At 42.9% G+C, this 21,670-nt stretch overlaps 1 protein-coding gene and 1 non-coding gene across 9 annotated transcripts in view; both read left to right on the top strand.

Annotated features, from left to right (window-relative positions):
• The window catches only part of IFT81 (intraflagellar transport 81), a 103,987-nt gene that overhangs the window by 4,319 nt on the left and 77,998 nt on the right, over positions 1-21,670 (top strand). For 5 of the 8 annotated variants that reach the window (XM_067700896.1, XM_067700895.1, XM_067700890.1 and 2 more), the window contains exons 1-4: positions 15,339-15,496; positions 18,289-18,453; positions 18,979-19,082; positions 19,637-19,817. In XM_067700896.1, the coding sequence (XP_067556997.1) occupies positions 18,310-18,453; positions 18,979-19,082; positions 19,637-19,817 (429 nt within the window). In that variant the 5' untranslated portion in view covers positions 15,339-15,496; positions 18,289-18,309. Of the gene's footprint in view, positions 1-15,338; positions 15,497-15,556; positions 15,704-15,773; positions 15,922-18,288; positions 18,454-18,978; positions 19,083-19,636; positions 19,818-21,670 lie in introns of those variants that run through there. The other 3 variants (XM_067700894.1, XM_067700892.1, XM_067700893.1) reach the window with 3 other exon arrangements.
• On the top strand, positions 20,092-20,199 carry LOC137204248 (U6 spliceosomal RNA). The gene has a single exon (XR_010933486.1). It is a non-coding gene; the product is annotated as a U6 spliceosomal RNA (small nuclear RNA).

Genomic DNA, 21,670 nt, shown 5'->3' with positions numbered 1-21,670 from the left:
GGGAGGCCTGCAGTCTAGCCTGACACAGGCTACCATATACTCTCCTCTATTTATGCTTCTAAGAGCATAATTTGTTTATATACTAACACCAAGCAGGAGGATTAAAGTCTGAATGCCAGCTTTCACCAAGTGACTTTAGGCAAATTTCTTAATCTCTTTTAACTCAATTTCCTCATTTGTGACTCAATATTGTTGACAGAATTCAAGATCATATATGTGTCATCGGAGAATTGACAGATAATATATATGAGTGTCACTGGTATGTGGTAGTGCTCAAAAATTTTCCCTCTTTTGTTGCTTCATCATATGTCTGCCCAGCAAATGCCATTTGGGGCATTAAAAAACCCACAAGATTACCTTTAATCATGTATTCAACACAAGTTGCCATGATGTTTTGCTTTGTTTTGTGTTTTGGTGGCAGGTAGAATGTGGGCTTTGGGGTCTCAGGTGAGAGTTGAGATCCTGGTTCCTGTGCTTACTTGCTGTTGGACCTTGGGCAAGAGTCTTAATCTCTCTGAGCTTTAGTTTCCCAGCCTACCTTATAAAGCAGTTGTAAGGATCTGAGATCATTTTTGTGAAGCACCCAGCACCCAACAGGACTCTTAGCCTCAGGGCCGATGGTGGCCACCTTGGTATGAAGAAAAGGATGGGAAGTCCAAGCAGTTTGGGTGGTGAGGGAAGAACAGGAGAGAAAAGTCCCAATCAGACTATCTAGAAAAGCTCGTGAGAACTTAGCAAGAGTGAAGCCATAATGAGTTTCCAGCTCTCATTTTTCTCCCTTTGGAAAAAACTAAGAATCAGGAGTCCCAAATGTTCTGTCCAAGACTATCTCCATGCCCTCGAGCAAGTCCTTTTCCCTCTCTGAGCCTCAGTTTCCTGGGGTCCCTCTCCAAGGACCCTCTCTTCTCTGTATCTACCTGTGCACCGCTAATGACCAGTAGAGGGTAGCGGTGAGCCGACATTCACTGTAGAGTCCGTGCCTGCAAGTCTTGTTTGCCCTGTTGCTATCATCTGACGCGGGGCAAGAAAACTGTGGTGAAATAATGATAGTAGTATGTTTCTCTTTTTCAAAGAGCCTTATTTTATCCTCAGCGCACAGTCAGAATGAGGTCTTGCCCCAGTACACAAATGAGAAAGCAGAACCTCAGAAGCATAAGAAATTTAACAAGACTACATACAAACAATCAACAGATAATTTTGTTCATACCACATCCTAAATTTAGAACATTCCAATTTTAGGAACAGCATTGCTGTATGTCTTGTCTGCTTAGTATTGATAACACATTACCTTCTTTATGGTTCATGAAGTATTTTCTGATCCTCAATACCAGGGGATTCTCCTCTTGTTCTTCCCAGCTTACAGATGAGAAAACTGAGGCTTCTAGAGGTTATGCCATTTGGCTTAGCATTTTCTTAATCAGCTCCATCTTAGAGGCTGTTTGGTAGACTCCCAGAAATATTAGCTTAACAACTACAGAACTTGGTGTTTTGCAGCAGTTTTCATATGATGGGACATAGTGGGTTCGAGTCCAGATATTGCTCCTTGTTTTGCAAAAGAAATTAAACTCCTCTCTCTCTGTCTCAGCATCTGCACAGGTTATCAGAAATTTCACGTAGAACTGGAATAGCTTTAGATCAGCAATGGTACTCAAAAGGGACTATTAGGGGCTTCCCTGGTGGCGCGGTGGTTGGGGGTCCGCCTGCCGATGCAGGGGGCTCGGGTTCGTGCCCCGGTCCAGGACGATCCCGCGTGCCGCGGAGCGACTGGGCCCGTGGGCCGTGGCCGCTGGGCCTGCGCATCCGGAGCCTGTGCTCCGCAACGGGAGAGGCCACAGCAGTGGGAGGCCCGCGTACCGCAAAAAAAAAAAAAAAAAAAAAGGGACTATTAATTGACACACCTATCCCCAACTCCAGATGCTGATATCTGCCCTCAACCACCCAGATCATCACTGTTTTTGATGGTCGTTTTATTTGTATGTGAGTGCAATGTCTTTAAGACATCCCTGGGTTGGTTAAGATGCTGCAACAGAAAGGCACAACTCAAATTAGCTTAAACACTTCAACATTAAGGAAAATTTTACTTCATATAACAAGTAAACTCCAAGGTGGCACGTACAACAACTCAACAAGATTAGCAGAATTATCCTGCCCAAAATGTCAATAGTACTGAGGTTGAGAAACCCTGGGCTAGACTGATCAGTGCAGGGGTTGGGACTGGCCTCTTCTTCCATGAAGCACACGGCAGTGAAGAAGAGGCAGAGGACACCACACAAAATTGGGGTTTGGAGAGTCTGAAAGAGGAAAGGGGGACATCTTCACTAAGAAGCTTTCGAGAAGCGAATCGACAGTCTCTGTTATAAGCCCTGGTGCTGTTAATTTAGCTCCCAGGGAGCTCTCCCTAGCTCACTGTGTGTGCCCTGCTGCTGGGAGTTAGGAGGATATATCAGAATTAACACTTGGTCCTTGCCCTCACCTTGCTTATAGTCTAAATGTTTAAACCAGACTCACATTACTTCCTTTTCACTATTATCTTTTTTTCTCAATTGTAGGAAAAACTAAAAGGAATAAAGAAAAGCCAGAATCACCCATAACCTATCCAAATAGCTCCCACTAACATTTTTGTTTATCTTGTCCTAATCTTGACCCTGCTTTCTAATTATTGCAACTCATGTAGATTATCCCCTCATTCATTCATTCAACAGCTATGGAGCTGAGTGCTGGTGTGTGTGGTTCAGATTCTCACTGTACTAGGAGTTCCCAGAACAATTTCATTGTAGCCCGGCATGGTTGAATCGGGGCAGGGGTTGACCTGGGTCTTGAAGTCAATTTGAATGAGGAAAGAGGGTATGAGGGTGGCCTTCCCATGAGAGGAAGGCAATGTCCCAGGAACAAGGCAGGGGAGGTGGGTGTGGAGAAGAAGACTGGTGCATAGTGGGAAGGCTAGAGGAAGGAGTCAGTGGTGGGGGAAGATTCTAGGTGTAATGTAGAGATTTCTTATGAAATTGCAGGGATAATTTTAGGAAGAAGATTCCAGAAGGGCTTAAAAGGATGGCAAGCTTAAAGGTAAACTTGGATGCTACAGGCACCAGGAGATGGTCTAAGTGAGTGAAGTAGGAGCAGATACAAGAAAGAACATAGGCTTCCTGGTCTACACGTTCCCCTTCAATAGGTACACGAGACAAAGGAATGTTATTCTAGGAAGAACGGCAGCACAAACGTGACGATAATCAGCAACTGACAGTGGCTTCCGGATCACACATGGTAGGGAGCAGGGGGAACTGTGGCAAACAGGTCAGTGCATGTCCCATCTGAAGCAGGAAGCCTCTTCTCAGCTTAAGCCAAGCTTCCACATAGTATATCCAGATTTCCAGAAATCCAGACAGTCCCAACAAATGCAATTGAGTCTCACTGGTTTTGATTGGCCTCATCCTGAAATATCTCGATTTTCAGATGTTGGTTCATTCTGCTTGTTTGTTTGTTTAGTGCTCTGTGAGCCAAACACAACTTGCCTATCTGTCATACTTAGCCCTGGGGATGCTAGTTTGTTGTCCCTTGGGTATATGCCAAGATGAATCTTAGTTGGAAGGATGAGAGGGTGGCTAGCAGGGAGATGTCCTTACAAAACCAAAGGATGGGCAGAAAGTTTGTGCAGGAGGACCTCCATCTTCTTCTGAAAAGCAATTCCATGAACATTCATTCAATCCTCACATCAACCCTATGAGATAAAGCAGGTTAACTCCATTACATGCATGGGGAAACTGAGGCTCAGAGAGTGCCCACTTTCACAAACTACAAACTAGACCCTCAAGACTGCACTCTTTACCTCCTTGCTGATGGTACCCAAGTTAGAGCTGACTTCAAAGTTCACTAAGAAGTTTAAGACATTGCAAGGAAAATGAACCCTTTTGCTTAAAGGATGCCAACCTGGCTTTTTTGCCCACTGCATCTCCAGTGCCTTTATCTCCTTGTCTTAAGGTGACTGTAACTACTGGGCAGCACTTCTCTGATGATGTGGCAGCCATGGTTGGAGTGCACCACTCAGAACTCCTTCCTGAGTGTCTGCTTCGAAGAGCATGGTTGACTGACAGCACTAGTTCCCACCCCTCTGGATCCACCAAGCTCATGCCAAGGCCATACCTCCCCGGGCTGCTCCCAGCCAATAACAGAGCACACTGCGAGTGCTAGTGAAGCCCCATTGCTGCCCGACTTGGAATCCCTCTCACAGCTGACTGTGGCTGGGGAACTCCCTTTCAGCATGGCCAAAACTTTCTTAGAACTGTGCTGCTGTCCAAGGCTCTTCCTACCCAATCCTTCTGTCCCCCTCTCCTTCCAAGGTATCAGACCAGCATCACAGTCTGAACAGTCTCTTGCCTATTCTCACTCCCTTGCCCTTTATCCCTCATAGGCATAAATAAATAAATCCTCAGTAAATCTGCAAATTTGTGCTCAACGTGGTATCTGCTTCTCAGAGGATCTGAACTAACACAGATGACTTCCATTTTGTGAAATGAGCTAGTGAGGTCTACAATCATCCAAACCCAGAGTCATCTGTTGTCAAGGATACAGGTTTTCACACTGTAATGGTTAGGCCCGTGGGCTTTGGAATCAAAATGACGGAGGTGTGAGCCCTACATGCCAGTGGTATGACCTTAAGGAAGTTTTATAACCCCTCCTACTTCCTCATCTGTTGAAAAAAGTGATTCTCAACCAGAAGCAATTTTGTCCCCCAGGGACATTTGGCAATGTCTAGAGGCATTTTTTGGTTGTTACAACTGGAGGAACTGAGGGTGTTGGTTATTGCTACTGATGCCTAGTGGGTGGAGGCCAGGGATATTGCAAAATATCCTACAGTGCACAGAGCTGCTCCCAAACACACACACACACACACACACACACACACACACACACACACACACACAGAGAGCACAGAATGATCCAACCCAAAATGTCCGTAACGCTGAAGCTGAAAAACCCCGTATAAAATGGAGATGGTAATGGTAACTAACTCAAAAAACTGTTGTGAGGATCCAGGGGGATCACTTGTTCAATATCTGTCACTTCTACTCCCCCACTCCCTTGTAAACTCCACAAGGGCAGGGACCAGATGATTCTAGGTCAACATTCAGTATCACCAATGACTAGAACATGGAAGGTACTAAGTAAATTATTATGAACTGAAACATTACCAGATGAGTGCAAATCAACACATGGTAACTATTATTATTATTATTACGACTATTATCATCATCATCATCATCATCAACAACAACACTGTCTTTCCAGACCCTGGCTCAGTGCATGGGGTATAATTGGTCCTCAATATTTGTTGAATGAATGAATGAATGCGAAATGAAGGGGTATTTACTCACTAACAGCAAATTTATGTGCTTTGGAGAGGTATTGGAAACTCTTGGGAAACAGGCCCCGTCTTTTTTTTTTTTTTTTGCAAAGAGGAATTTTGTTCGTCAGAGAAATGACTTGAGAGGATTGAGACCTCGGCCAGCCAGAGTCAGGGGCCTGATTCAAAGTCATGTAGCGTTTAGGACGCAAATCTTGCTTGGCCTAGGCTAAAAAGGAAAACGGGCCAGGTTTTGTGCGAACTCGCTGTGAAACAAGAGCTGTTTTCAGGGCCCAGGAACACTCTCTGTCCCATGTTTAATTTCTTCCATCTGTCTGGTATCTGACCTCTGCTGCCCTCTAAGCCATTGCCACATATTGTCTGCGCACGTTCCCATATAAGGTGATCTCTCTCTCTCTTTCTCTTCCTCTCTTCCCCTCTCCCTCTCTTTCTCAGGGTTGGACTGCAGCAGTACTTCCTCCACCCTGTTCTCCCTCTCTCGGCCTTCGTTGGCAGGCTCTGCTGTGAGGATGGATGGCTGGAGAGCGGGAAGGGGCAGGGGGCTGCCAAAGAATGTGGCAGGTTTATTTTTGTTCGGGCTGCATTCTTTGCCAGGCCTGCAGGCCCCAGCCACTTGGGGATGTCACATGCCGATAAGACAGTCGGGGGTGACTGAGACCTGTGGCTCAAATCTGCAACACCCCAGGTGTGAGACGTCATCACGGAGTGGGGGGGGGCAGGGAGTGGGGAAGGCAGGGACCCTGAGGTCATGGGGCTCTCCTCTTCCCACTACCTTGTGCCTGATTCCCAGAAAGATGTCTGATCCTTCAGAGAAGCAGTTGCAGGAATTGAGATCAGTAACCACTTAGGCCCATCTCTGGGCAAAGCCCAGCCTCTGCGGCAGGGTAGAGAAGAGCCAGGTATCAGGGTGAAATTATTAGCTATGTGACCTTGGGTAAATTGACTGAGTCCTCTGACTCTCAGTTTCCTTATCTGTCAAAATAACATCAACAAATCTACTCAATACTATTCTAGTATCTTAGTCTAATGTAAACTCTGTGGCAGCAATTATTGTCTGTTTTGTTCACTGTTGTCTCACCAGCACACAGTAGGAGCTCAAATGTGTTAAACGAATTAAATGAGATAATTCTTTTAACTGCTCAGCACCTAATAATAACTCTTACTACCTATTCAACAACAACAGATGTTTATTAAGCACCAATTAGGTGCCAGGCCCTGACAGGTGCTGGGGATATAGCAGTGAACAAGACAGACAAGTCCTCAGAGAGCTTATATTCTCATGGGGGTGACATAATAAAGTAAATTAAGTTCTGAGAGTACTAAGTGCTATGGAAGATATTAAAAAAGGGATGTGGAAGAAGTGTGTTTTTTAAACCTTTTGACTGTGATTCACAGCAAGAAATATGCTTATTGTGTGACCCAGTGAACACCCATGCATGTTCATTAAGCAGAAATGAAACTTTCACAGAACAGCTGTGGTAGATTGTCTGTGAAGATATCTGCCAGCAGTTTGGCAAGCATCATTCCTGGTATGCACATGCCACTCCGCAGTCAATAGGTAGAGTCTAGGGAATTCCCTGGCAGTCCAGTGGTTAGGACTCTGCACCCGAGAGGGTCTTATGACTTGCTTTGACCAATGGAAATGATCACTGTACTTGTTCTGGGCCTCAGCTTTAAGAGGCCTGGTGGCTTTCACTTTTATGCCATTAGTACCCAGCTGCCATGTAAAGAAGCTCAGGTTAGACCACTGAGTGATGAAACACCACAAGGAGAAAGAGAGAGTCCACACGAGGGAGAAATGGCAGCCAGCACTGAGACCCCAGAAAGGAGGGAAGCCATCTTGGATGTTCCAGCCCCAGACAAGCTCCCAGCCTAACTTAGTCACATGATGACCCAGGAGATACCACATGGAGCAGAAGAGCTGCCCAGCTGAGCTCATCCACAGACTTGTGGGGGGAAAGGGTTTTTTTAAAAAATATTTATTTATTTAGGCTGCATTGGGTTTTCGTTGCTGCGCGTGGGCTTTCTCTAGTTGTGGCCAGCGGGGTCTACTCTTCGTTGTGGTGTGCGGGCTTCTCATTGAGGTGGGAGGTGGCTTCACTTGTTGCAGAGAATGGGCTTCAGTAGCTGTGGCACGCAGGCTTGGTAGTTGTGGCTTGCGGGTTCTAGAGCACAGGCTCAGTAGTTGTGGTGCACGGGCTTAGCTGCTCCGCAGCATGTGGGATCTTCCCGTTCCAGAACTCGAACCTGTGTCCCCTGCTTTGGCAGCAGATTCTTAACCACTGTACCACAAGGGAAGTCCCAAAAGGTATTGTTTTTAAGCCAATAAATTTGGAGTGGGTTGAATGCAGCAAAAATATTTCTGTCAAAGAAATATTTACCCTTATTCTGTGTGATATTTTCTATTCCACTTAATTTCAGTTTTTAAAAATGTTAATCATGATTTACATTAAACTGATTTAATGATTAAACTGATTTCAGTACCCACTAATGGGCCATAACAGACAGTCTGCAGAGCACAATGATGGAGAATGACTGGTGGGTGTATTACTTTAAGTAACAGCGTCAGGAAAGACTTCCTGACCTCCTCAGATGTTAGATGAGAAACTAACATTTGAGCTGTGACCTGGCTGAGGAGACAGATCCAGGCTGGTGAAGATCTGGGGAAAGAACGGCCAGGCAGAAGGAACAGCAGTGCAAAGATCTTGAGGCTGGGATGGGTTTGTTTTGTCTGAGCAACTGAATGGAAACGAGTGGTCGGAGGAGTAGAGAGAGAAGGGAAACCTAGAATGAAATCAGACCGTATACCATGCAGCTCCTGGAACTTCAACCATAGGGAGCAAACACAGCTTGGAAGACTTGGGGTGACCTCCTAAGGGCCTGACTGCCCATCATTTTTTAAAAAAATTGAGGTGAGATTCACATAACATAAAATTAACCTTTTTAAAGGGAAAATTCAGTGGCATTTGGTACATTCACAGTATTGTGCAACCACTACCTCTGTCTATTTCCAGGTTTCCATCGTCCTCAAAGAAAATCCCATACCCTTGAAGCCTTTGCTCCACATTCTCCCACCCCCACCACCGCCCCAGCCCCTGGCAATCACCAGCTTGCATTCTGTCCTATGGATTTGGCTTTTCTAGATATTTCATATAAATGGAATCATACAATATGTGGCCTTTTGTGTCTGGCTTCTTTCACTTAAGGTGTTTTCAAGGTTCATCCCTGTTGCAACATGTATTCATACTTCATTTCTTTTTATGGCTGAATAATATTCTGCCGTATGTTTATACCACAAATTGTTCAGCCTTCCATCCGTTTGCCCGTCATTTTGATTCTATATTCCATCTATAGCACTCTTATAGACCTTGATTTGACGTCATCATCCCAGAAGGGAGAAAAGGTCTTGACAACATGAAGAAGAAGATTTGTGCCCTGCTGCTCCTGGCCTTTTCTTGTCCCACCCCATCAACATTTTCCTGCATGATTCTGAGCTTCCTGATGTCCCAAAATGCAGCTCCACTGTTGGTTACCCTTAAATACTCCCCCTGAATTCTATAAATACACCAACACTCAGCTGGAAAAAAAAGAACTTGAAAGGCATCTGAAATGAAAATACACTTTTTTCCCATCATCAGCCAAGTGTTTTCTCTCCATCTTCTCCCTCTTTGATTCCAGGGTAAGCGCTTGGATTTCAAACCACTAGCCCTACCTGGGAAAGAAAAGAGTTTCCTTGGCAAAGCCCTTGTAGGCAGAGAAAGCCAGATAGCATGTTAACCCTGGCCCTCACACATAGAAAATCCCTCTGCCTCACACAGAAAATCACTTTGCCTCAGCGGCCTGATTTATGATCCTTCTTCCAGACTCCGCTGAGCCAGTTTTGAGACAGTTTAGTGGGTTGGTGTAAATAGCTTTGGGATCAGGGAGACCTGTGTGTGAATCTTGGCTCAGCCAGCTGCTGGCTATGTGACCTTGGGCCCTCTATTAACTCTCCAGGACTCAGTTTCCTTAATTACAAAATGGAAAAAGCAATACTGTCCTTGCAGACCTATTGTGAAGATTAAATGGGATGACGTGGGTGTGGGCAGTGTGCAGAAATAGAATTAGACCTAACTCCACCGATGCCTAGATCTTCAGCTGGAGAACCAGGGAAGCTTAGAGATGCGGCGGTGGCTTGGGTGGCCTCACAGGGCCTTCCTGCCCATCATTTTGACTGTATAATTCAATTTATAATTCAGTCCATCTGCCCCTCCAGATCCCCACTCTGCCATTTTCTCCCTTGGGAGGCCAGTCTGCATGGATGGTCTTCAAGGGGTTGCCTGCTCCTTTGGTTCCCTGTTGGGTTTAGCGAAGGGAAGGCCAGGCAGGAGATCAGAGAGTGGAAGGAGAGTGAGTTCAAGACTGGCTGTATCTAAAGGCTCCTGTTGGGTAACCTTTTCCATACAGCTGCTGTGTTGGGCTTCTGGTGCCTGTTCCATTCTCTGGCTGCTTCAGGTTTAGGGATGCAATAGCTGCCTTTGTTGCTGGACCCTTGCTGGTTTCCCTAAACCCCGCCCACACCTTTATACATAGTCCTTTATTAAGCTCTCATCAGTTGTCCAGAATGTGCCATCTTTATCCTGCCAGGAAGCTGACTGATGCAGAGGTCACTCATTTTAGTTCACAACTCAGATTTGCTAGAGGAAGTATATTATTTTATAATCAACTGAAATCCAACTCTGAGCCCCCATCCTGTCATTACTGAGCATCTCTCCCTCACACACTTCCTGGGGGCTGCAAGTCTCTGGGTTCTTTTGCAGTGACAAGGCCTCAGAGAATCACTTGCAGTCTTCTGCTGATGGCCCATCGTGGTGCTTGCTTGGTCACCCACCCATCATCCCAGGCTGCCTGGTCCTTTTAGGTCCAATGGCATTGATGCTTCCATGTCAGACCTGGGACAAGGAAAGCTTGGGCCACACTGGAAGCCACCGGACTGATGGTGTGGCCTCCTCAAGAGCTGCCCCAAACTTACCACCTGTGATCCTTTCCCAATCTTCTTAGCATCTCTCTACTCTCTTCTTACTCTAATAGGAACTTTCCTCTCCACTCCCCCCTTGAGGACAACCAGTATAAGCTCCTCTAAAGACTTCAGACCTTTACAAAAGGCATAAGTACTGTTTCTAATTTCAGCCTGTAAAACTCAAGGCAATGCAAATTGCTTCAAGAGGAGGGGAAACAGAAGGAGTACACACATAAATTAACATTTTAATAAATTCTGACACATACGTGAAGTATTTAACAAAGTCCCTGACATACAGTAAGCGCTCAATAAGTGATGCTATAATTATTATTTGAGCACAGTAAGAATGTTAGGTGCATTCTATTTTTCAGCCCATAATTATAACCAAAGAACTAATATGAATTGCATATTATTTTGGCTCCTCTACATTACCCATTAATCTCACAAAATCCATTTTAAAAAACCATTTGACAAAAATGTAGTACCAGGCACACATTTAATAAGACCTCTGGAATCCCATCCATGCAGTTTAACTTTTCACATATTATTTACCTTTTAACATTTTAGGAAAGCAGATTCTGCTGCTAAACATACCCACAAGATTAAATTGCCAGAGCAGAGACAATTTAGGGTCTCTGCAAAGCTCAATTCAGGTTTCGGTTTAAATTTAATTTCTTTCATCTCCAAATAACCTAGATGGCAAAGGCATTAAATGACAATTAATGGATAACGGAATAACCTACTTCTGAATTTGTTCCTATGTCTGGGTCATTTTTCCCAGTTTTAAAAGAATGAGATAAAGTGGGCAGTGTGCAGAGTAGCCCCAGATGGGATAGCATCTTGAACACTGGCATTCGCTGAATACTCATGCAGAATCCAGAAATATCTCATGGTCAGGATGAAAGGTCTAAATTTAATACCAAAAACAGAAAATTGGCTTGGCTTCCCTGTACTCTGCACAGGAAAGTTCTTGTTTGAAAGTTCTGAAATAAGAAGGGGCTGGAGACATTAAGTTCATGGCATCCTCAGATTTTTACAGGGATTTGGAAGGTCTGCTGTTATCCCAAGACCTCATTTGGCCCATGATGGGAGTCTGCATTGAAGAAAGATAATTTGTTGGAAGGAAATCAGGGAGAAGGTTCGCACTAACACACAAACTCTCCACAATAAGCAGACTCATTTCTGGTTTTGCTTACCCAACTTTTGAGATTTAACCACCTTCCCTGACCACCTGAACGGGACATCTGTTGTTCTTGTTTGCACAGTGTCTCTACCTCTGGTAAGAAAATCCAGCCCTTTCTTTTGGGAAACCACCCTTACCCAATCAATTACTGTGTCCAGCAGAGTCATAACAATTGATTCAAGAATGATCTGACACATTTCAGACCAATGAGAATTTGCACTGGGAAATTGCTGGAACTATTGAAGCAAAGATTCTACTTTTATTGAGGATGCTATGCTTGAAGAATGTAAGCCTCTTGCTCCTAACAGCCCATTCAGAGAAAAGTGGGGACGAGAGACAGGAAGATGGAGGGAGAAAGAAAGTTAAGATGACATCACTGAGCTCCTGGATCAAACCATACCTGAAGGTAGTGATTTCCTTGGACTTTACAATTACATGAAATAATGACCATTCTCCTTATTTTTTTTATCTAGTACTAAACTCAGTCTTGAAAAAACACTTGACCAGGAGTGATTTTTTTTTCCCCTCTGAATAACCAGAGCAGAGGTTCACAACTGTGGATGGTCTTTGCAGTATCTATAAGGTTAAATAAGGGAGCTAGAAGGGGCAGCTTCCAGTTTCTCTCTCATCTCCTCCGCACTCCTCCCCACCTTCTCCTCCACTGGTGGCTGGTGAACATTTAAAGGATAATACCAAATAACAGCATTTTCTTTTAGTGCTTTGGTAGCAAGGGTAGAGTATGTTTCAACAACAGTCTGATTTTACAACCAAAAACTGCTAAATAATCCATATCTTAGGTCCCATAGTCTGCAACCATGAGCACACAAGAAGCCAAAATTAACAAGAATTGAAAGGAAAAGACAAATCCAAGAAAGGCCACCCCTCCATTTACCCATGTCCCTGATGTGCATACCTTGCTTACCTGACTTAGCTAATGGAAGTGCTTTATCCATGAGACAGTGGAGTTATGTACATGAATGTTCATAGCAGCACTGTTTTTTATAGCCCAAAGGTGGAAACAATCCAAATGTCTATTAATAGATAAATGGATGAACAAAAATCCACACAATGAAATATTATTTACCATAAAGTGGAATGAAGTACTGATATGTGCTACAACTTGGATGAACCTTGAAAATATTACAACTAAGTGAAAGAAGCCAGACACAAAGAGCCACATATTTTATGATTCCATTTATATGAAATGTCCAGAAAAGGCAAGTCCATAAAGAAGGAAAGCAGATTAATGGTTGCCAGGGGCTGAGAAGTGGTGGTGGGTTTGCTTAATCACATTAAGCAAACTGGGAGATGATGGCTAAAGGGAATGGGGTTTCTTTTTGGGGTAATGAAATGTTCTTGGATTAGATAGTGGTAATGGTTGCACAACTCTGTAAAGATGCTAAAAGCAACTGAATTGTATATTTTAAATGGGTGGATTGTATGTATGTGGATTATATCTTAATAAGCTATTAAAAAAAAGAGTCAGGGTAGGAGTGGGAATCTTTCAGAGAGGCTGTCTCACATGACTGAGGCTTCCCTTCACCTGTTAAAAGTGTCAACTATAGTTCAGCCAAGAGGCAGCTTTGGGGGTTTACAAGGAAGACTCAGTAAAGCATCTAAGGAAAAAAAAGCCTTCGTGTGTGTGGCTAAGCTTGGGATGTACTCAGCAATGCCTCCACTGTTGTGAAATTGTTGCTTGGTAAGCTCTTCTTGGATACCTCAATGAATCTTTTTATCTTAAATGAATCAAGGGGTGGTTACAAGTGGTTACAAGTCTTCCTTTGGTCTGTGTGTGGGTCTGATAGATAGGCAGGGACCCAACATGTGCAAGGCTGCTCAGTGTCTCTCTTCTTTGCTCCAGATTGGAATATAAGCTTCTCAGTATATGGATCCCAGGAAGCATGCAGACTGGCTTCCAATTCTTTCCTGTGTTCCAGAGCAATCACATTAAGCACAAAATCAAGTTTGAGTGCAAAGAGTAGATTCCATTGCTTACTTGAATTGACACGTTCTTATAACTGTAATAGCAGCAACAGGCAGAGGAGGAACTAAAAACTACTAGAAAAGCCACTCTTACCTTTGTATAGCTGACATCTTTAGACTATAGAAGGAGCAAATCTAACCATCTCATTTTTTTAAAAAAAAGGGGACAAAAAAGGTAAAATGTCCTTAGCTCTTCCAGTATCGGGCACTGTTCTAATCGCTTAACCCATATCGACTCATGTAATCCTCGTATTATTATAGCCACATTTTAGAGATGAGGAAAAGAAATCTCACGTGAGGCCATACAATGGCAATCCAATACCCAAATCCAGGGAGCCAGGAGAATCTCCTAACACACCCAATAGGATCAAGTAATTATATAATCCCTTGTTTGCACCTTTTATTGTTTCTCTCAGAGTTATTTAATTTTTCAAGGTTTTAAGTGTTGCCTCCTCCAGCTAGTCTTGAGCATCTGTGAGCTGGGACCTGTCTTAGTTTCTCTCCAAGCGCCCTGCAGCCAGCAATGTACCCTTCTTGGAATGTTTTGTTCCCTCTGCCCAAAAAACTCTCCCCTTTCTTGTTTGGCTAATTTTTACTGACCCTTAAACGTCACATTGTCCGATGGAACCTCTCCTAACAGTACAATCCCTTCAGCTCCAAATAAACTTGTGACCCTTCATCTGGACTCTCTCATCATTGGGTCCTTCTTTATAGCATTTGTCATAGTTATATTGGTGTTGCCTGTTCAATTGTCTCTCTTCTTGCATAGACTGTCAGCTCCGTGAGGACAGGGGCCAGGTAATTCCCTGCCTTCCACTGCATCCCCAGCAGCCAGCAAAGAGCAGGGCCTACAGGAGATGCCTAATATGGAATTTTTTTTGTTTTGTCTTGCTTTATTTTGTAAGTCTGATGCTAAATCTGTAGTTGGTTTCTTCCAAGATGTTTGAGCAGGCAACTAAGTTTTCAGGGTGTGAGGAATTTCATTTTTTTTTCTTCTCATTTCTCCATTGCCAGCTGACATCACTGGGTACAGTGGTTTCCACCCTAATAGGGGCAGTTCAAAATACCATTCATCAATTAAACTCTCCCCTGAAGCCAGTTAGTGCAGTCCCGGGATTCTCTCGGCTCCAGTCTTCCTGGCCTCCTCTGTGATCTAGACATGAAGATCTCCGCCCCCCACGCCTACCTCGTAGAATGTGAACCGCATGAAAATGTACGAACTATATTCATTTCTGCAGGCGCCTAAAAATAGACTCTCAGAAGCCAAAGAGAGCCTTAGGCCATTTCCTTTTTTTTTTTAGGCTCTCAGAATATTAAAGAAACTCTGGATGAAAAAAATTAATTCCCAGTACGGGCTATGTGGCCCAATAATGTGACAAAGAAGCTGACATCTCTATGATGAATGTGCCTTCTGTTAATCTACAATTCACAGAAGAGACTACAATTGTTCCTACGTGTAACCTAATTTGGAGATACTTCTGTCAAAAATCTAAATTTGAAGCCCAGGCTAAATGCTTTCTCAACCCAAATCCCACTGGCCCTGCCTCAAAGATGTCATCACCGATGTTTGGTGAAGGAAGGAGGGAAGGAAAGCAGGAAGGAGGGAAGGAGGAAAGAGCACACGAATTTAACATGGGTGAAAAACGAAGAGAGTGTTTCGTAAACTGCAAACTGCAGGACGCTTGGGAAAGTTTATTGCCACGGTAACAACCCCCAACTCTCTAAGCTGTCCGCAGTGGCTCAGAACCTGTGAACCTAGTTTGCAGGTGGGCCCCCCTCCCTCCGCCTTTCGCCTCCAGGGCCTTGGCCACAGAGCGCGCGCCCGGGGCCTCGCGGAAACGCGCCGACCCTCCCGCCCCCGGAAGTGATGTGTCCACGGCCTAGCAACCGTTGCCAAGGAGCTCGTCTCTAGGAACTCACTAGAGCCCGGATGCCTCCGGGGGGGGAAGTGGTTTCGTGAGGAGAATTTGAGGTAACTTCGCCAAGCCGCGGTCGGAAGCTCCCCCAAACCCCTAAGTAGGAGAGAACTCCTTCCTTTCCCAGTGCAGCACCTCGAGAACGGAGGGGTAGCAGCAGTTCAACCCCAACATCGGGGGTCGGCCCCTGTGGTGCCTCGCAGTGATCCGGGCGGCTCCCCCGCGGGATGAACCGCAGGGGAGCCCAGAGCTGCCCTCGCGAGGTGCCTGGATCTGACGTGGGGTCCTCTGTCCGCTCTCGCGAGCCCTGGGGCGTGAGGGGGTGGGGGAGATACTATTTTGGGGAATCTTGGGAGGCTGCTGGTCCAGCGTGCGTGCCAGCCTGGGACCAGGGCAGCGTCGTTTCTGTGCCGAGTTGTGCCAGATAAACGCATGTCCTGGTTTCAGTTCTTCTCCCCCACCCTCTCGGGTTCTTATGTGGGTGAGTGCTTGTGAATTAGTGTGGCGACTTTCCTTTGGAAGAGGGAGAGTGATTGCTTTTGCTAATTTTAGAGCGCAGAGCCCACTGGGCACAGACAACCTACCTGTTCAGTACATCTTTGTCTCCTGGGAACGTTTTACTTGTTTGTCCAAGTATTCTGGTTTTGGGAAGGGAAAAAAGAATATATATCTGTGTGTATATGTTACGTTTTGTGTATGTGTAATTTCTACATGTATATAATTTCTAAAGAGTTAAAAATTAATATATCTGTGTGTGAAGGTTGTGACGTGGACTTATACTTAAAATACTTTCAACAGTGGAAAATTTGCATCTCCAGTGTGGATTTTTATTTCATTTATGTAAAGTTTTCCTTTTATAGCTTAAAGGAAACAGTATGGAGGAAACTTCAAAATTTTAAACCACATTGGTTATCTTTTGTACCATCTTTTGGCTTATTTTTCAAAAATAATCATTTACTCATAATTTTATCATACTTATGAGGAAATGATAATATTTTTACATTTCAATGTTAGGTATCTAGCTCCACCCACCCACTTTAAAAACTATTTCAGAGCAAGGTGCATGCAGCTCCAATGAATGTCTTAAATAAAATAGCATCTCTTCATTTCATGGTTAGGAGCTATTAGGGAGCACTGAAGTATGTATGTATGTATGTATGTGTGTATTTATTTATTTATTTATTTTTGCGGTACGTGGGCCTCCCACTGCCGTGGCCTCCCCCATTGCGGAGCACAGGCTCCGGACGCGCAGCCCCAGCGGCCACGGTTCACGGGCCCAGCCGCTCCGCGGCATGTGGGATCCTCCTGGACCGTGTTCGTGGACACGAACCCGTGTCCCCTGCATCGGCAGGCGGACTCTCAACCACTGCGCCACCAGGGAAGCCCTCTTTATTTCTTTTTTTAGTAGTTCATTTTTTAATTCAGTTTTAAAAATAGCTACTCTAAAAAATTGCCTGTCTGCAAATTTCTACCACTTTTTCTCATACTAAACAAGTGATATCTGTGTGCAAGAAACACTAATAGCCTTGGTTAAACTGTTTCAGCAGTTAAATAATCAGGTAATCAATTTTTTTAAAAGTTATGATCTTCCTCACTGCCACTCTATTTAGGCTTATGCTTATTTTCTGGCCTTGGGCCTGTGAACAAATTCAGTCTAGTGGAAGAAGTCACTGTTTTAGATGCAGTGGATATTCAGAGATAGAATTAGGCACAGATATGTCCTCATGGAATTTACAGTTTAGTAGAGAAGAGAAACTGTCGGTAAGTAACTAGTACAAAACAGAAAAGTAACTCCAGGAGAGCAGTGCAGATAAAGTGGTCAGCTTGGAGGGCAAATGCTGCTATTCTGATGCAGAACTGGGGGATAGCTTGAGAAAGATCTCCTAGAGGAACTTGGATTTGGAGGGCAGGGCTTGAAACATGGTTAGGATTTGCACCTCTGGAGACCGGGGGGGAAGGGAGAACAGTCCTAGGCAGAAAACACAGCATTAACGGAAGGCAGAGATGGAAAAGCTATTTAGGGAGCAGTGCTTATTTCAGTCAGCTGAAGTTTGGAAGGGTGTAAGGTAACAATTGGAAATAATATTGAGAAACTGTAAATTGAGCTAGATCTTAAAGGGTCTCAAAATCCAAGAAGTTTGGACTTTATTTTGTAGGCAATGAGACGCCTACAAAATGATTTGGAATGGGAGAGGCAGAGACTGGAACTATTGAAGGCAAAGGAAATGAAGGCCTTAATTACTCAAGGGTGGCAGAGTTGATGCATCAATGTGTGAAGAGTACCTGGTGGAGGAAACCCAAAACAAAACCAAAGAGTGCACCCCCAAGGCTGAAGCTTGCAGCCTCTACCCAGCTTCAGGTGGTTGTGGCCATGTACCTAGTGGGTCCAGAGTTGCCAGATCTGATTTTCCAGAGAAATTGGTAATTTGGATTAATGTGGGCTGCTAATTAAAAAAAAATATATATTAGAAGTATGTTTACAGGCTAACAAGTTTTTACCTCTAGGTAGAAATTGTGAAGCTGAGTGGGAGAAATGTTAATGTCGGTGGATTTTGTATTCATTTGTCCACATTAATTCAATGTTAATTCAGATGATTGCTATCAGATGCATATACAAAAACAGGTCATTAAATATTAACAGTATGTACTGTAGCATTCCTAAGAAAGTCTGCATACTCTTTTTCTTTCAACAAAATAACCCCTTCACAGCATTTTATATGCCATGTAGAATACTTCCCATGCCTACTTCCTATGAACTTAATACTGACTTTCTGTTGACTGTATTTTGTTAATACAGAACTTTTGTTACCAATATTGAGGAATTTTTTTCTGTATTTTTACTCTTTAGTATAAATTATAAGACCTAATTATGAGTGATCAAATCAAATTCATCGTGGACAATCTCAATAAGGAGCCTTTTAGGAAGAACTATAACTTAATCACATTTGATTCCCTGGAGCCAATGCAACTATTACAAGTTCTCAGTGATGTTCTGGCTGAGATTGACCCAAAGGTAAGAGTTTTCTTTTTCTCTGTGATGAAAAGGGTGGCAAGAAGGCCAGTTTCTGCCATTAAATATCTGTGCATCTAGGGCAAATTATTTAACCTCTCTGGGCCTAATTTTCCATGCCTGTAAAGCTGTAGATAGTAGATGATCTTTAAGGTTTCTTAATAGCTCAAAAACTAAATTATCTACTTGTACCTTATTTAGAAATTATTTGTCTACTTCCAAACATAAATAGATTTGGTCCTGGAATGAAGATGCTTTTACGAAAGGTTTTATTGTGTTGCAAGTTGGCTCATGTCTCTCATACACTGGTCTTTTCCACTGAGACTTTTTTAAGCTTGACCTTCTTAATATGAATCCTGATTGTACTTGTATGTACCCTCACTTGGAATCTGGGGGCCTCCATACTTAATCTGTTTTTGAAGAGACCATTGTGACTGTTATGCTCTAGCAGAACAATTTTGTCAGTGAGTTTAAATATTGTACTTTGTTAGATATACAATAATAACATTTTTTCAATTTCTTTGTTAGCAAGTTGTTGATATCAGAGAGGAGATGCCAGAGCAGACAGCCAAAAGGATGTTGAGCCTTCTTGGTATCCTTAAATACAAACCTCCAGGAAATGCCACGGACATGTAAGAATCTGATCAAGTGTTGCTTTCTTAGAGCTGTGCTTTAATATCCAAACCTTCACAGTCAGTCTTTCTGGCAATACCTGTTTTCTCTAAGTCAGTGGCCTCAGAAAATCACTGAATTTCAAAATAATCTTGAATTCTTAATGTTATTTTGTCATGCAGGAGTCTTAAGTGAGTCAGTTCTTTCTCTTAATCAGAAAAGTCAGGCAAATCCATGATTCCATTTTATCATTTATCTGCCATCCTAGACAAAAACAATGACTTAAACCTGTCCAGTCAATGAAGTGAAGTATTTAGGCTGACTGTACCGGTTAATGGTTCCAAAACAACCTCCCTGTATATTCCAGTGATATATTAAAGGCCTAATTTTATGATTATTGTTAATGTGCAGACTGACTTTAGATTAGCCTTGGTTTTATCTTTTTAAAATAATCATGGAAAGCAATCAGGAAATTGTAAATTGGATTTTGAGCAAATGTTACCTCTTTTCAAGGTTTACTTATAAGCCTCTGTGTGTGTGTGTGTGTGTGTGTGTGTTTATTTTCTTTTTATAGGAGTAACTTTCGTCAGGGTCTGGTGATTGGAAGTAAACCTGTGATTTACCCAGTGCTCCACTGGCTTCTTCAGAGGACTAATGAACTGAAGAAAAGAGCATATTTAGCTCGTTTTTTAATAAAACTTGAGGTACCAAGTGAGTTTCTTCAGGATGAAACCGTGGCTGATACCAATAAACAGGTATACAATATATAAATGGTATTTTTAAGCTATCCGTAGTGGATTTCAAGGTGCACACATTCAAATATATATTGATCTCACTTTAGTTTATTTGCTGTCTCCGTATTTCCAGTGGCATCAAAAGGTAAAACAGTTATCAGCTAATGTTCAGCTGTAATCACTTATGAAAATATTGACTTTTGCACACAAATACCTTTTTGGTGATAGAGTATGTGGATAGAAAAAAAAACCCTGAAATTTGGATCTTAGAATAATTGATTACTTAAGAATTGTGGTGCTCGCTCCGGCAGCACATATACTAAAAATTGGAACGACTCAGAGAAGGTTAGCATGGCCCCTGTGCAAGGATGACACGCAAATTCATGAAGTGTTCCATATTTTATACTCAGCCATAAAAAGAAACGAAATTGAGTGATTTGTAGTGAGGTGGGTGGACCTAGAGTCTGTCATACAGAGTGAAGTAAGTCAGAAAGAGAAAAACAAATACCGTATGCTAACATATATATATGGAATCTAAAAAAAAAAAAAAGTTATGAAGAACCTAGGGGCAGGACAGGAATAAAGATGCAGACGTAGAGAGTGGACTTGAGGACACGGGGAGGGGGAAGGGTAAGCTGGGACGAAGTGAGAGAGTGGCATGGACATATATACACTACCAAATGTAAAATAGATAGCTAGTGGGAAGCAGCTGCATAGCACAGGGAGATCAGCTCGGTGCTTTGTGACCACCTAGAGGGGTGGGATAGGAAAGGTGGGAGGGAGACGCAAGAGGGAGGGGATATGGGGATATATGTATACGTATAGCTGATTCACTTGGTTATACAGCAGAAACTAACACAACATTTAAAGCAATTATACTCCAATAAAAATGTTTAAAAAATAAATAAATAAATGTGGGTTGAATAAAAAAAAAAAAAAGAATTGTGGGTAGTTAGGATCCTGGGCTTGGGACTGCAGAATACTTCATTGATCAGTTCTGTGACTGTATAATTTGTCATCCAAATCAGAGAGGAAAGGGGTTATCATAATTACACTGGAGCAAAAGGTATAAATTGACAGTATGCCAGGCGAATTGGTACATGTGAGCACCTTCAAAGATTGTGTGTAGACACAGAAGCCAAGCTTATGATCTCAAAGGATGTTCCAGTCAGGCAGAAGGTAGAGAAAGGACCAGAAATTTGTAATTTCAGTGTACTTTCCTCTCCAGAGTTTTGGGGTGATACTGGGTTCTGGCCTTAAGGTCTTAAAACTCTTGACTACTCAGGATTCTGGCTGGTCTGGCTCCTGGTCCTGGGATTTCAAAGCACATTGCTGATCAAAGACTATGGAAAGAAAGAATTTAGGCTTAAGATTTCAAAGAACTTTGATTTAAAAGAAAAAAATTTGCCTCTGTTTAGTGTTTGTGCTTTTGTTCTATAGTAGGTATGTAGGCCGTTTTGTGCCAGTTTGTTGTGAGTAGTCTGTCAATCTGTCTCTCCCAATAGATTATGAGATCTATGAAAACAGATATCATGTCTTATCCATCTTTGTTTTCCTCCAGAGTTTGGTAGGGTTGCTTCTATATGGTATGTGCTCAAAATTTGTATTAATCGAAACAATCAACTAAATGTTTTTTCATCCATGTATTTTGGATGAAATATATTTCATCCATAGCAGTCACTCAAAATAGAGTCAGTATTGATCTCTTAAGACATTTCTAGGGTTGAAAGATTTATGCAAATAATTATGTCAAATGTTACAGTAGATGCCTTGAGAAAAGTATAGCAGAATGAGACCACGGCAGCCCCTACCTTTGAATGCTTTACATAATGTAAGAAATAGAGAGGTGTAAATATGAAATATTTTATTTTATT

This window comes from Pseudorca crassidens, chromosome 12 (assembly GCF_039906515.1).
Source record: "Pseudorca crassidens isolate mPseCra1 chromosome 12, mPseCra1.hap1, whole genome shotgun sequence".
Taxonomy (NCBI): domain Eukaryota; kingdom Metazoa; phylum Chordata; class Mammalia; order Artiodactyla; family Delphinidae; genus Pseudorca; species Pseudorca crassidens.
This window is presented reverse-complemented; position numbering and strand designations above follow the sequence as displayed.